This window comes from Chelonia mydas, chromosome 11 (genome assembly GCF_015237465.2).
Source record: "Chelonia mydas isolate rCheMyd1 chromosome 11, rCheMyd1.pri.v2, whole genome shotgun sequence".
Classification (NCBI taxonomy): Eukaryota; Metazoa; Chordata; order Testudines; family Cheloniidae; genus Chelonia; species Chelonia mydas.
Genome location: NC_051251.2, coordinates 40,329,891 through 40,345,035, shown reverse-complemented (window position 1 = coordinate 40,345,035; position 15,145 = coordinate 40,329,891). Strand labels below are relative to the sequence as shown.

Sequence of the window (15,145 nt, the reverse complement as noted above, 5' to 3'; positions counted from 1 at the left end):
ACTCGATTACAGACCTAAAAGTTGCAATTCTTCAACAACAAAACTTAAACAGACTCCAGTGAGAGACTGCTGAATTGGAATTAATTTGCAAACTGGATACAATTAACTTAGGCTTGAATAGAGACTGGGAGTGGATGGGTCATTATACAAAGTAAAACTATTTCCCCATGTTTATTCCCCCCCACACCCCCTACTGTTCCTCAGATGTTCTTGTCAACTGCTGGAAATGGCCCACCTTGATTATCACTACAAAAGGTTCCCCCCCCCCACCCCCCACGCTCTCCTGCTGGTAATAGCTCACCTTAAGTGATCACTCTCCTTACAGTGTGTATGGTAACACCCATTGTGTGTATATAAATCTCCCCACTTGTATTTTCCACTGAATGCATCTGATGAAGTGAGCTGTAGCTCAGGAAAGCTTATGCTCAAATAAATTTCTCTGAGGTGCCACAAGTACTCCTTTTCTGTCTGTACTTAGTGAATTGAGCTGATTATTTCTGGTCACTGGGTCCTTCAAGATTTTAGAACTAGTACATCTAGTTTTTATTCATCAATTGGAAGAGGAAAACAAACTTTCCTGCTTTGTCAGCTCCCAAATGGCTTCTTAACTTTAAACGAACTATTCATTGAACTGAGTTAGTTGAGTAAACTGACATGAAGAAAATACTCTCTGTGCTCCTGCAGAAGAGATTACTGTTATCAAAAGCTGGTTTAGCACTTCAGCAAACTCTGGTTCCAGGTACTTAGCCAGTGACTTCTATCAGTTTAGTGGTTTGACTTTCATTAACATTTGGGAGCAAATATGTGCTACTTAATACTATTTTTATATTTAATTTAAATTATTTTAATAGATTATCAATTTCAAATTTCAAATTTTATTTTTAGAAAGTAAATCTTTATTTAATTTTTTAAAAATCAATTTTTTAAATTATTGATGACTTTTTATCCTAATACAAAAGCAATAGTACCTTAAATTCAGGCAACGTTCACCCAACAAAATACCCATCTCCTTGCCATTAGTTCACCAGTGACATTGAATCATATTAATGCTTTCACTAGCATGCTCACTTTCAATTAAAATATTTTCCAAACAGCTTTATTATACTATTTGCTGCTTTTAATACCTAGTCAGCTTATTTTCTGTGTGTATTATCTTAGGCGTGTGACAGATAATGTGAATTGGGAGCTTATATTTTGGGAGGAGGAGAAGCCATTTTCTCTTTGTACCCCCTTTAAAGTAAGACTTGAGCAAAACAAATTTAAGATGACTGAGCTTATCATTTGGAGGAGCTAAAATATGCTACTTACCCAAAACAATGTTACTGACAAATGGCAGAATAGCAAAACCAGAATGAAAGGAAAACAGAAGGAATATCTCTTGTTAGTATATCTGTATGCTAATTCCGTAAAATTAGGATGTAAATATCTCCTTCCTTTATGGCTAACCCAGAGGGTTATTATTTACCCACCAATTTGGGTGGTTACAGACTTCTGTAGTTTTGATAATCATAAAGACCTATCTAAGGAAAGGACACAGATGAATATAGCTTGAGAAAATGGAATACAGACTGAAGGAATGGTGAGGCAATCTTAATTTTGGATTTTCCTGGATTCTGTGGGTATAAAACTTAAGCTTCCATTAACAATTTTTTGATAGAATACATTACAAAATGTAATTTTTTAAGACATACTTATATCTAAACAAGTTGACAGGAATTTAAGGATTTTACATCAAGTAAAATTATAGTATAAGATGAAATTGCATTTCTTTAGAAATGGGAAGTTGAAAGATCTGTCCCCTTCATGCAGTTAACACTAGTTTTTCACTCCTGTAGATGTACAGTGGATGTGAATTAATTACTGTGAACTTACGCTTTGAGTTTCTTTTTAAATTTTTGTTGTGGTTGGGAAGGCCATGCATCTTAACAAATACGCTCAAAGCTTACATTACAGAATATTTATTTTTTCTTTTTTCACGTAGATGACAAGAGAAATGAAGACAAGACAGCAGAAACAAATGATGGTACGTCATCAGGAAAGGCCAAAAGGAGATTTCCAGATTTTGGGTAAGAGATTTATGAGTTGGTAGAGGAATAAGTGGCTTTAAATGTTACTTATGCTAAGTTACCATATTCTCTAAATAGAAAATATTGTGAAACATACTTTTCCTGTGCATTTGTGATACTTTCTCCCATTCCTCCCCTGCCCCCAAGGTCCCATCTCCAAATTCCTAAATTCCTTTAGCTAGCAGTTTACTATTAATACCCACGTGGTCCTTGTTCACTTTCACTCTCATGCTTGGCATGGTAGAATTACCAAAACAAAATGTGTAAACACATATAAAGAGTTTGTGGGACAGTGTACTTATAATATAATTTGTGTTGTGTATTATGGAGGTGCAAGCTGCAGCTCCATAATACATACACACACAAGTATATGTTTTGCACTTAAAACAGGGACTTATCCTCTTTGTTATGTAAGAAAAATAATACAATATGCCCTCCCCAAAATTACAGCATTTACTCTTAGTAAAGAACTAATTTTTCTGAGAATTTACAGTAAATCCATTAACTTCAGTTAAATTCACTTTTTAAAATGTCAGTTAAGAAAATTAACACCTTAATGTGGTTACTTTTTCTGCTGAATGATCTTAATATCTGAATAATGCATCTTCTTCAAATGTTTGAAATATTTTTTAGGATTAGTGATCACTTTTTGCCACTAATCTTTGTAAATTAAAGTTTCTCCTTTAAGCAGAGGCTGGAGAGTGGTTTGTCAGAGAATTCCACAAAGAATTGCCTTCTTTCAAAACAGCCGCCATCTTATTGTTCACAGTGGTGTTGTAGCAGTATAACTGAAGAAGAGCTTGAAAGCTTGTCTCTTTCACCAACAGAAGTTGGTCCATTAAAAGATATTACCTCACTCGCCTTGTCTGTCTAATTTTATTATGATTATTATTAATGGAACTGAAGCCACAGACTGCCCTTAGCAAATATGGCCACTGCCTCCATTTACTTTATTACCCCCATGATGTGAGGTTAGCAAATGTTTTTTAAAAAATTAATCTAAAATGAGACTAAGCACTAAAATGCCTTAACCATAAGATTATTGCATGGCAACACTGCAGGGCAGAGTTATGCTTGCTTGGGTGCTTTAATTGTTTATTTTCGTATCTTACCACGTTCAGAATGTAACCTTTTTGCTGGAGCCCAATATTTTCTGTTTCTCTGCTTGGTTCTACCTGTTTTGCAGATGCCTGTTTTGCCCTTCCCTTCCTCACATGGATGGGATTAGATTAAAATGCATGCTCACTACTCTGTTCCATGGAAGCAGGCAGCAGGGTATCAGGGAGTCGGATCTGCAGTCCAGTTTAAGGCTGGGAAGAGAGGATGGGGGAGAATCAAAGTATAGATTAAGGTGTTGGCTTGCTGGGAGAATGGTGCAGCAGCTGAGATTTGGGGAGCTGGGGAGAATAGCTGACAAAGCCAGCTATAAGCTTCCCCTTTTTCCTGGTACTTTGGAGGGCAGTGCAGCCAAGCCACCTATCCAGCATAGCAGGAACCTGAGGATGGAGTCAGACTGACTGGAGAGCATAGCAAAAGAAAAACCAACCCCCTCCCCCCCACCCCCGCCTCCTATCCTTGAAAGTAATCAACAAATTTCACATCAAGTGGCATTTTAAAGTTGGGTCATTATATATATGGAAATAGAGTAAATGTTGCTGGGGAACGAGGGGTTGCTCAGATAGAATTTGGTGCCATTGTGAAATGGAGTACACAGGCCCTGAGTCCAACATTTTTTCCCCTTTAACTGGTTTTCTCTCTAACTGGTTTTCTCCCCCAGTGGTAAACGTATCAGTACTGCTTGGGGCTGGGACTTTGTATCTCTTTCTTTAGCATATACATTCCTGTAGGCGATTCATTCAATCTTTTTCTTCGTTCTTGCGTGTCTTTGCCTGTACGTAGGAATGCACCTTAAATCGCATGAAAGATATTCTGCAAAATTGGGCTCCACTGTATATAGTATTTTAAATGACTTTTATGAATGTGTTATGACTTAAATTTGTATTAATGCATAACAAATATTTAACTCCTTTTGATATATAGCATTAAATTGCAGTAATTGTATTTAAAAAAAATGGTTTCAGAGTAGCAGCTGTGTTAATGTGTATGGTAACACCCATTGTTTCATGTTCTCTATGTATATAAATCTCCCCACTGTATTTTCCACTGAATGCATCCGATGAAGTGAGCTGTAGCTCACCAAAGCTTATGCTCAAATAGATTTGTTAGTCTCTAAGGTGCCACAAGTCCTCTTTTTCTTTTTATTAAAAAAAAGCAGCTTTTTTTTCTTTTTTCTTTTTTTTTTTTACTTCAGAGGTTTACGGAAATCTGGTGGTAAAGGCAAGAAACAAGAGAAGGAAAATCCGAGGAGCTCTCTGGATAGCCGGTATTTTTAATAAATATATATTGCATTCTTAAAAATAATTAACTACCGTTACTGTGTATTCTTATTCAGTATAAGAGCAATTAAATATTGCATAAATCAGTACATTAATGGGAAGATGGGCTTCTATGCTTATGAAATAAGGAAAATAGTGTTACATGTTAGTTATTCATATTATGAAACAAATTCTATTCTGCTTGTAGGCAAAAATCATAATGTAGCAAGAAAAGCCCCTTCAGGAGTAATTGTCAGTAGTCCCAAGATACAGGTTTGAAAGTGTTAAGCCATCTTCAATGTTTTTAAAGCTGTTAAATAACTCAGCAATTATTTTTATATTAACGTTCTAAGATACATACATTTTGATTAATACAGTAACTCCTCACTTAACGTTGTAGTTATGTTCCTGAAAAATGCGACTTTATGTGAAACAGTGCTAAGCGAATCCAATTTCCCCGTAAGAATGAATGTAAATGGGGGGGTTAGGTTCCAGGGAAATTTTTTTTGCCACACAGTACAGTACAATACAGTACTATAGTTGGGAGGGGCCCCCGCCTCACGCCACACAGTCACAGCCCACTGGCACTGGAGACAGTGAGGCAGGCAAGGAGGCTGAAGGTGCTGAAGGCTAGGAGAAGCACATTGCGCAGCAGCAGCTTCCCCTATTCTGCAAGCACCGGGGGGGGGGGGGGGCTCAACACTCGGCCCGCCCACTCCACCCTTTCGCCCAACTCCCGCCCTTAACCCGTCTCCTCTTCTTCTCCCCCCACCTTTAATCCACATGCCACGTACTTGCTCCTCCCCTGCCTCCTGCCTGCAGCAATTAGCTGGCTTGCATCGTTCGGGAGGGAGGGGGGAGGAACGAGGACACAGCGCTCAGAGTCCCCCTCCTTCCTCTGCTTCCTGAACACCGCAAGCCAGCTGATTGTCGCTGGCAGGGGGGAGGCGTGCCATGTCCTCGCTCCTGCCTGCGGCAATCAGCTGGCTTGTGACGTTCAGGGGGCAGGAGGGAAGGGGGGAGGAGTGAGGATGCAGCGCGCCTCCCCGCTCCCTCCTGCCCGCGACAATCAGCTGGTTTGCAGAGTTCAAGAGGCAGGGGAGGGAAGGGGAGCCTGTGCACTGAGTCCTCTCTCCTCCCTCCTGAATGCCGCAAGCCAACTGATTGCCACGGGCAGGAGGCGGTGGGGAGGAGGGGGAAGGCGCTGATCCGCAGGGTCTGCCGGCTGGCGGGAGGCACTGTCGGACGGGGGGGTGTAGGGGAGCTGATATGGGGGCTGCCACCTGTGGACAAAGCAGGCAGCCAAACGACGTTATAGCAAAGCATTGCACAACTTAAAATGGAGCATGTTCTGTAATTGAGCAGGGATGTAAGATCGAAACAACGTTAAGCGAGAGGAGGTTAAGTGGGGGGTTACTGTATGCCATTTAGACAATTATTAAAGACATACAGTGGGTTATTGCTAGACCATTATCATTCCATTTATTTATTTCAGAGGCTCCCGAGAGTTATTGGAAGACTCTGGCAACAATCAATCTGCATCAGATTCAGACTCTCCTGTTCCTACTTGCATACCTTTCTCTTGGTTTGGGGATAGTCACAAAGAGCCTCAGGTTTCCGGTAGCAGCCTAACCTTTTCTCAGAGTGCACAGGCCACTGTATTCGAACAGGGTCAAGAGAAAAACAGAACCAAGGTAAACGTACACAAATAAGCTATATTTTGAACATTTGGGTTTGATATGGTTTTACTCATTCAGGGTCCAAGTTCTAAGTATTTAGGATCTTGAAAACTAATTGTTTTCAGGTAGTAAGAGAAATGATTACAAGATTCTGTAAGTAATTGAGAGCCAACATTTGAGTTTGTATAAAATAAGAATGTGGTGAGAATTATCCTCCAAATTCTAAACATCTTACTTTATATTTTGCCAAGGAATTAAATAGGTCCTGCTCAGAAACAATGTATTTTGTTTTGTGTTCCTTCAGCTGGTTGTGCACAAGTTAACAGTTCCTTAAACTGTGCATATTTTTGATGGCCACCTAATTTTATGCAGAAGAAAAGGAAGGAAAATAAAATGGTGCCTGTTGACTTCAGCATTCGTAAAGGGCTGGGGTAGCAGAGCTGAGGAAACAATATATGCCAGAAGGAAAAATAAAATTATTTTTACTTAAACTTTCAAGTACAGAAAGTAAAACTTGAAAATGGGTGAACTTTTTAAAAGTTTCTTTTGAAAATGGGAGCTAAGATTCTAAGTCACTTAGGTGCTTTTGAAAAATTCACCCAATGTTTTTTAAATACCTTAAACTGGGGTTCTCAATTTGGGGTCGCAAACAGGTGTAGGGAATTGTGACCACCCAGCCCTTCCCACATTGCTAACTTGGAGGGGAGAAGGGAAATGCTGTCTTACATCATTGACAGTGCTATTTTGAAAGTTATTACTGAGTAATTCTACTAATGATTTAGTAACTTTAAAAAGAAGCTTTTCGTACATCCTGTAAAAAGTGACACTACATAATTCAGTTTACTACTATCAAGTTTCCGTCTTGACAGTCTGAACTATTTGGGTAAGGGTACTGTTAGGCTTAGGGGAAGCGGAGGTGCTGGGAAGAGGTAACTGAAATTTACTAGAAATTCTGATGGTGTCCCATTAAGTAATTTTTATTTAGCTATATTTAAAGTCTAAAGTGAATGTAATTTCCATAAAACACTGATTGTTGTCTAAACACATTTAAAAACAGATACACAAATAATATTAATCACTAAATTCCATTTTTAATTTACCTGTTTATCTGTTATCTTTATTCCTATGTTCCCTTTGGATTTTTTCTTGTCTGAGACTATAAACTACTAACATATTAAACTTTCACAAAATTCAGTTTTAATTCTTACAATTGATTTTTTTGTCTTCAGTCCTCTACAGTGGGCTTTCACATTCTCCTTTTTACCACTTAATCTAGGACCATATGGAACATACAGAACAGAGTTTTTCTGTACTATAGTTTAGGGAAGCCACTGATAAATGTGTGGAGTTTGCTGATAACATAGTGCTGGCTTTCCTTGTCTAGTTGCTAATTACATGAAAATATAGTTAAAATACATTAAAAACTGTTCTCGTGTTTTTCATGTAAGGAATTGCAGTAGTTGTCACAAGACTCTGTTAAGGGGTCTGCATACTTATAAGTGGGAGGAGAAGTGGTCTGTGAGTTTGTAAGTAGGATGGAAAGTGTTTTATTGTAAGATATCTCTCTGTGTCTTTCTCTCTCTCTCTCTCGAGTAAACATCTGGTCCTTACCATGAGAAGTTTGAGAATCCCTAAAGTGGAATATGTTGGCCTTTTAGTTTAAAGAATTTTGTGCAATATTTTTTTTTTTTGTTTTGTTTGTGGAACTTGTGTATCTATTTGTTCTTCTTCAACCATCTATTATATCTGTGTAGTGGGAACCATAGCATCTCCCTTCCTCCCCACGCCCAGGGATGCATCTCCAAATAAGCCAGGGCTTTGGGGTCACCAGGCCCTCTGTTAGAGTGAGTTTGCATATCCTAGTGAATATTAGGTTATTTTTAATGTATAACTTATAAGGGATTTACAGTTGATATCTATTTATGATATTGCAAAACGCTTTCTAAACAAAAAATGATAAAATGTGCCTAAAGTGTTTGGGTACCAGTACTGCACAGCAGTTCAGCATTTCATGAACCATTTGAGGCGTGATAAACCCTGCGGTTCTCTCTATGTAACCCTTTCCCCTGGAGTAATAGTTTTATTGATGGGTGGCAGAAGGCCCAGTGCTGTGATGTGCCAGCACATGCCCCACTTAAAGCATACTTGGGTAGCAGATGCTGAGCCTGTTCTCACCTGTATTGACAGCCTTCACTTTCTGTGCCTTTGGGGATCTCTTCCCCTCCAGACCCCCAACTGATTCTCCTCCACCCCATAACTCTTCATCCCGTTCATTATCACTTTCAACTTTCCAGTAGATTGTGTCCCACTGCCAACTGGTTCCACCTCCCATTCCCTTCTCTCATACCTCAGTCTTGATGGTTGCTCTTGGCTTTTTTCTTGGCCTGTGAGGCAGTTTTTTCTGCCTGGAGGGCACAGCAGTCTTTAGCTAGTCACCGCCTACTCTGTAGAGGCCCCTAGTGGTGGAAGTTGACACGCATTCTTTAACCATTACCTGTGTACTGACTGGCCTTAAATCCACACTCAGTGGGATACCAAATATTGTAACAGTCCCACCAAGATCAGCTTTGTGGTCTCCTTTTCTGGCTTAGTGGAGACACAGCAACTACTGACTCAGGCAGTTAATAATCAAATTGTATTAACTGAATGACAAATAGTAAAGTTTTGGACAAATAATTTTATTTTCTTCTAAAATGTGGTTTAAGATAGAGATGTAGCTGAGTTGAGTACCCAGTAATGCACATTGTCATTTAAGAAACACAAAAAATGGACAAATTTCCCATTACACCTCTTCCAGGGGAATAATATTGTTGAGTTTGGTTGTGTAATATTTATTACTTGTTGGTAATAATTTTACAGCCATTGTGGAGAAGTCATGAAAATACATTGTTTGTTTAAAATACATCTCTACCCCGATATAATGCGGTCCTCAGGAGCCAAAAAATCTTACTGCGTTATAGGTGAAACCGCATTATATCAAACTTGCTTTGGCCTCGAGCATTTCCATTATTAATAGTCACTTCCTGCCCCCTGACTGACCCCTCAGAATCCCCGACCCATCCACCCCCCGACTCCTTGTCCCCTGACTACCCACTCCAGAGACCCCCCCGCCCCAACCACCCCCTATCTAAGCCCCCCCTGCTCCTTGTCCCTTGACCGCCCCATCCAGAGACCCCGCCCCTTCCCTAATCACCCCCAGGACCTCAACCCCTAACTGACCCCCCCTGCTCCCTGACTGCCCTGACCCCTATCCGCACCCCCGACAGTCTCTCTGGGACTCCCACGCCTTATCCAACGCCCCTGACCGCCCCGCCCTCAGAACCTCCGAACCATCCAACCCTGTCCCCTGACCACTCCCCCACGTAGTCCCCCCCCCCCCCCCCCCGAGACGTCTGCCCTTTATCCAACCCCTTGGCCCAGGCCCGGCACCCTTAACACGCCGCTCAGAGCAGCATGTCGGAGCCAGACATGCTGACCCGCTGATCCACCAGAGCGCGCAGCCCCGTCCCCCAGACCCCTGCTTTACCACATTATATCCAAATTCATGTTATATCGGGTCACGTTCTATGGGGGTAGAGGTGTAGTGGAAAGTAGGAACTCTGAAAGAATGGTAAGAACTATTTCTGATTATTCTCTTGTGTGAGAATCTGTAAATGTAGTATTTAATCTTTTGATAATGATTAAATGTATATAACTACTCTAGTATTAGGATTTTATTTCACTAATGTACAGAATTACAATTTACCGGTTAAGAGCATTTTTTCTAAATTGAAGAGAGGTTAATGGTTGTGAAAGGTGACCACTTTGGAGACTTAAGTATTGTATTCTCAGGCGTAGCAACGGCATCAGTAGTACAAACTTTCCTACACTGTCCTGCCAGCATGCTTCAACTGTCTGTTCGGTAGTTTGCCCTTTGAGATTGACAAGTTACTCAGTGTTGTTGTTCCTAATACTACTTTACTTACAGTCCTTTCCTGTGGTAGAGCCCACGGTGTGTATATACCATTCACATAGGTAATTTTTTAGATAACTTATATAGTGTTTGCTGTAACTTTTAGATATTTTTGCACTGCTTCCAAAGCTTCTAGCCAGGCGCACAAATATTCCACACATTACCAAACAATACTTTATTGCTATGAAAAACATTGTAGTGTCATATATTTATATATTATCATCTTACTAAATGCCTTAATTTTTATGGAACAAATATGAAATGAGATCATTTACACCGCTCCAGAGTTCTTGCAGAATTTTTTTTTTCCTGAGAATTTATGCAGGAAGGATAGTTTTCCTAATGAGGTATAAACTTTTAGTGAAATTTATTGTTTACTTAGAATTTTCCTCCTTTTTCCTGTGAACATATTAATATTCACGTAAAGCATTTGCAGGTAATCAAGTATTAAAATATATGGAGTCAAGTGTTTATACAGAACCCAGCACAAAGGGACCTTGATCTGATTAGAGCCATGGATGCAGCTATGAGACAATTAATTGGGGCTGTCAAATGATTTTTAAAAATCACAATTAATCACAAGATTAAAAAACAGTCATGATTAATCGCAGTTTTATTTGCACTGTTAAACTATAATAGAATAACAATTTAAATTTATTATACATATTTTAGATGTTTTCTGCATTTTCAAATATATTAAGTTACAACACAGAATACAAGTGTACAGTGCTCACTTTATATTATAATTTTTATTACAAATGTTTGCACTGTAAAAAATAAGTCTTTTTCAGTTGCTTATACAAGTACTGTAATGCAATCACATTATCATGAAAGTGCAACTTACAAAGGTAGATTTTTATTTTTTTTTACATAACTGCACTTAAAAAAAAAAAAATGTAAAACTTTAGAACCTACAAGCCAAAGCATGAAAGGGGATATGCATGTTTAGCTTATCTGGCACGTAAATACCTTGCAACACCCTCTACAACACTGCCATTTAAATCCCTATGCTCACTTTCAGGCAACATTATAAATAAGACTCAGGCAGCATTATCTCACATAAAAGTAAACTAACTTGTTTGTTTTAGTGATTGGCTGAACAAGAAGTAGGACTGAGTTGACCTGTATGAGGTGAATTGAAAAATACTATTTCTTTTGTTCATCTTTTTTCAGTGCAAATATTTGTAATAAAAATAATATTAAATGAGCACTGTACACTTTATATGCTGTGTTGTAACTGATATCAACATATTTGAAAATGTAGAAAAACATCCAAAAATATTTATAATTTAAATTGGCATTCTGTTATTGTTTAACAGTTCAATTAAAACTGCAATTAATCTCAGCTATTTTTAATCTAATTGGTTTTGCATTAATCGCATGCATTAACTACAATGAATTGACAGCCCTACAAAAAATAATGTATTAATTAACTACTATACACTGTTCAGAGTAGCAGCTGTGTTAGTCTGTATTCACAAAAAGAAAAGGAGTACTAGTGGCACCTTAGGCTATGTCTACACTACGAAATTAGGTCGAATTTATAAAAGTCGGTTTTTTAGACATTGGTTTTATATATTCGAGTGTGTGTCTCCCCACAGAAAATGCTCTAAGTGCATTAAGTGCATTAACTCGGCGGAGTGCTTCCACAGTACCGAGGCTAGAGTCGACTTCCAGAGCGTTGCACTGTGGGTAGCTATCCCACAGTTCCCGCAGTCTCCGCTGCCCATTGGAATTCTGGGTTGAGATCCCAATGCCTGATGGGGCTAAAACATTGTCGCGGATGGTTCTGGGTCCATATCGTCAGGCCCCCGTTCCCTCCCTCCCTCCGTGAAAGCAAGGGCAGACAATGGTTCTGCGTCTTTTTTCCTGAGTTACCTGTGCAGATGCCATACCACGGCAAGCATGGAGCCCGCTCAGGTAACCGTCACCATATGTCTCCTGGGTGCTGGCAGACGTGGTACTGCATTGCTACACAGCAGCATCAACCCATTGCCTTGTGGCAGCAGACGGTACAGTACGACTGGTAGCCGTCATCGTCATGTCCGAGGCGCTCCCAGGAGCGCCTGGGCAGATATGGGCGCAGGGACTAAATTTGGAGTGACTTGGCCAGGTCATTCTCTTTAGTCCTGCAGTCAGTCCTATTGAACCATCTTATGGTGAGCAGGCAGGTGATACGGATTGCTAGCAGTCCTACTGTACCATCTTCTGCCAGGCAGGCAAGAGATGAGGATGGCTAGCAGTCCTACTGCACCGTCTTCTGCCGAGCAGCCATGAGATGTGGATGGCTTGCAGTCCTTCTGCACCATCTGCTGCCAGCCAAAGATGTAAAAGATAGATGGAGTGGATCAAAACAAGAAATGGACCAGATTTGTTTTGTACTCATTTGCTTTCCCTTCCTCCCCCGTCTAGGGGACTCATTCCTCTAGGTCACACTGCAGTCACTCACAGAGAAGGTGCAAAGCGAGATAAATCTAGCCATGTATCAATCAGAGGCCAGACCAACCTGCTTGTTCCAATAAGAACAATTACTTAGGTGCACCATTTCTTATTGGAACCCTCCGTGAAGTCCTGCCTGAAATACTCATTGATGTAAAGCCACCCCCTTTGTTGATTTTAATTCCCTGTAAGCCAACCCTGTAAGCCATGTCGTCAGTCGCCCCTCCCTCCGTCAGAGTAACGGCAGACAATCGTTCCGTGCCTTTTTTCTGTGTGGACGCCATACCAAGGCAAGCATGGACGCCGCTTAGCTCACTTTGGCAATTAGGAGCACATTAAACACCACACACATTATCCAGCAGTATATGCAGCACCAGAACCTGGCAGAGCAATACCGGGTGAGGAGGCGACGTCAGGGCGGTCACGTGAGTGATCAGGACATGGACACAGATTTTTCTGAAAGCATGGGCCCTGCCAATGCATGCATCATGGTGCTAATGGGGCAGGTTCATGCTGTGGAACGCCGATTCTGGGCTCAGGAAACAAGCACAGACTGGTGGGACCGCATAGTGTTGCAGGTCTGGGACGATTCCCAGTGGCTGCGAAACTTTCGCATGCGTAAGGGCACTTTCATGGAACTTTGTGACTTGCTTTCCCCTGCCCTGAAGCGCATGAATACCAAGATGAGAGCAGCCCTCACAGTTGAGAAGCGAGTAGCGATAGCCCTTGTGGAAGCTTGCAACGCCAGACAGCTACCGGTCAGTTGGGAATCAATTTGGAGTGGGCAAATCTACTGTGGGGGCTGCTGTGATGCAAGTAGCCCACGCAATCAAAGATCTGCTGAGATCAAGGGTAGTGACCCCGGGAAATGTGCAGGTCATAGTAGATGGCTTTGCTGCAATGGGATTCCCTAACTGTGGTGGGGCCATAGACGGATCCCATATTCCTATCTTGGCACGGGAGCACCAAGCCGGCGAGTACATAAACTGCAAGGGGTACTTTTCAATAGTGCTGCAAGCACTGGTGGATCACAAGGGACGTTTCGCCAACATCAATGTGGGGTGGCCGGGAAAGGTACATGACGCTCGCATCTTCAGGAACTCTGGTCTGTTTCAAAAGCTGCAGGAAGGGACTTTATTCCCAGACCAGAAAATAACTGTTGGGGATGTTGAAATGCCTACAGTTATCCTTGAGGACCCAGCCTACCCCTTAATGCCATGGCTCATGAAGCCATGGACAGTAGTCAGGAGCTGTTCAACTACAGGCTGAGCAAATGCAGAATGGTGGTAGAATGTGCATTTGGACGTTTAAAGGCGCGCTGGCACAGTTTACTGACTCGCTTAGACCTCAGCAAAACCAATATTCCCACTGTTATTACTGCTTGCTGTGCGCTCCACAATATCTATGAGAGTAAGGGGGAGACGTTTATGGTGGGGTGGGAGGTTGAGGCAAATCGCCTGGCTGCTGGTTACGTGCAGCCAGACACCAGGGCGGTTAGAAGAGCACAGGAGGGCGCGGTACGCATCAGAGAAGCTTTGAAAACCAGTTTCATGACTGGCCAGGCTACGGTGTGAAAGTTCTGTTTGTTTCTCCTTGATGAAACCCCCCGCCCCTTGATTCACTCTACTTCTCTATAAGCTAAACACCCTCCCCTCCTCCCTTCGATCACCGCTTGCAGAGGCAATAAAGTCATTGTTGCTTCACATTCATGCATTCTTTATTCATTCATCACACAAATAGGGGGATGACTACCAAGGTAGCCCAGGAGGGGTGGTGGAGGAGGGAAGGAAAATGCCACACAGCACTTTAAAAGTTTACAACTTTAAAATTTATTGAATGCCAGCCTTCTGTTTTTTGGGCAGTCCTCTGTGGTGGAGTGGCTGGTTGGCTGGAGGCCCCCCCACCGCATTCTTGGGCGTCTGGGTGTGGAGGCTATGGAACTTGGGGAGGAGGGCGGTTGGTTACACAGGGGCTGTAGTGGCAGTCTGTGCTCCAGCTGCCTTTGCTGCAGCTCAACCATACACTGGAGCATACTGGTTTGATCCTCCAGCAGCCTCAGCATTGAATCCTGCCTCCTCTCATCACGCTGCTGCCACATTTGAGCTTCAGCCCTGTCTTCAGCCCGCCACTTACTCTCTCCAGCTCGCCACCTCTCCTCCCGGTCATTTTGTGCTTTCCTGCACTCTGACATTATTTGCCTCCACGCATTCGTCTGTGCTCTGTCAGTTTGGAAGTCAGCATGAGCTCAGAGAACATTTCATCACGAGTGCGTTTTTTTTTCTTTCTAATCTTCACTAGCCTCTGGGAAGGAGAAGATCCTGTGATCATTGAAACACATGCAGCTGGTGGAGAAAAAAAAAGGGACAGCAGTCTTTAAAAAGACACATTTTATAAAACACTGGCTACACTCTTTCAGGGTAAACCTTGCTGTTAACATTACATACATAGCACATGTGCTTTCGTTACAAGGTCGCATTTTGCCTCCCCCCACCGCGTGGCTACCCCCTCAACCCTCCCCCCTCCCTGTGGCTAACAGCGGGGAACATTTCTGTTTAGCCACAGGCAAACAGCCCAGCAGGAATGGGCTCCTCTGAGTGTCCCCTGAAGAAAAGCACTCTATTTCAACCAGGTGAC

At 41.7% G+C, this 15,145-nt stretch overlaps 1 protein-coding gene across 10 annotated transcripts in view; it reads left to right on the top strand.

Moving 5' to 3' along the window:
* The window catches only part of LOC102941946 (neurabin-1-like), a 93,622-nt gene that overhangs the window by 47,558 nt on the left and 30,919 nt on the right, over positions 1-15,145 (top strand). For all 10 annotated transcript variants that reach the window (XR_006284948.1, XR_006284949.1, XM_037912184.2 and 7 more), the window contains 3 exons: positions 1,982-2,066; positions 4,378-4,449; positions 5,937-6,135. Coding sequence is in view for 8 of the 10 variants with exons in the window: in XM_037912184.2 (XP_037768112.1) it covers positions 1,982-2,066; positions 4,378-4,449; positions 5,937-6,135 (356 nt within the window). In the remaining 2 variants the exon portion in view is untranslated. The remainder of the gene's footprint in view (positions 1-1,981; positions 2,067-4,377; positions 4,450-5,936; positions 6,136-15,145) is intronic.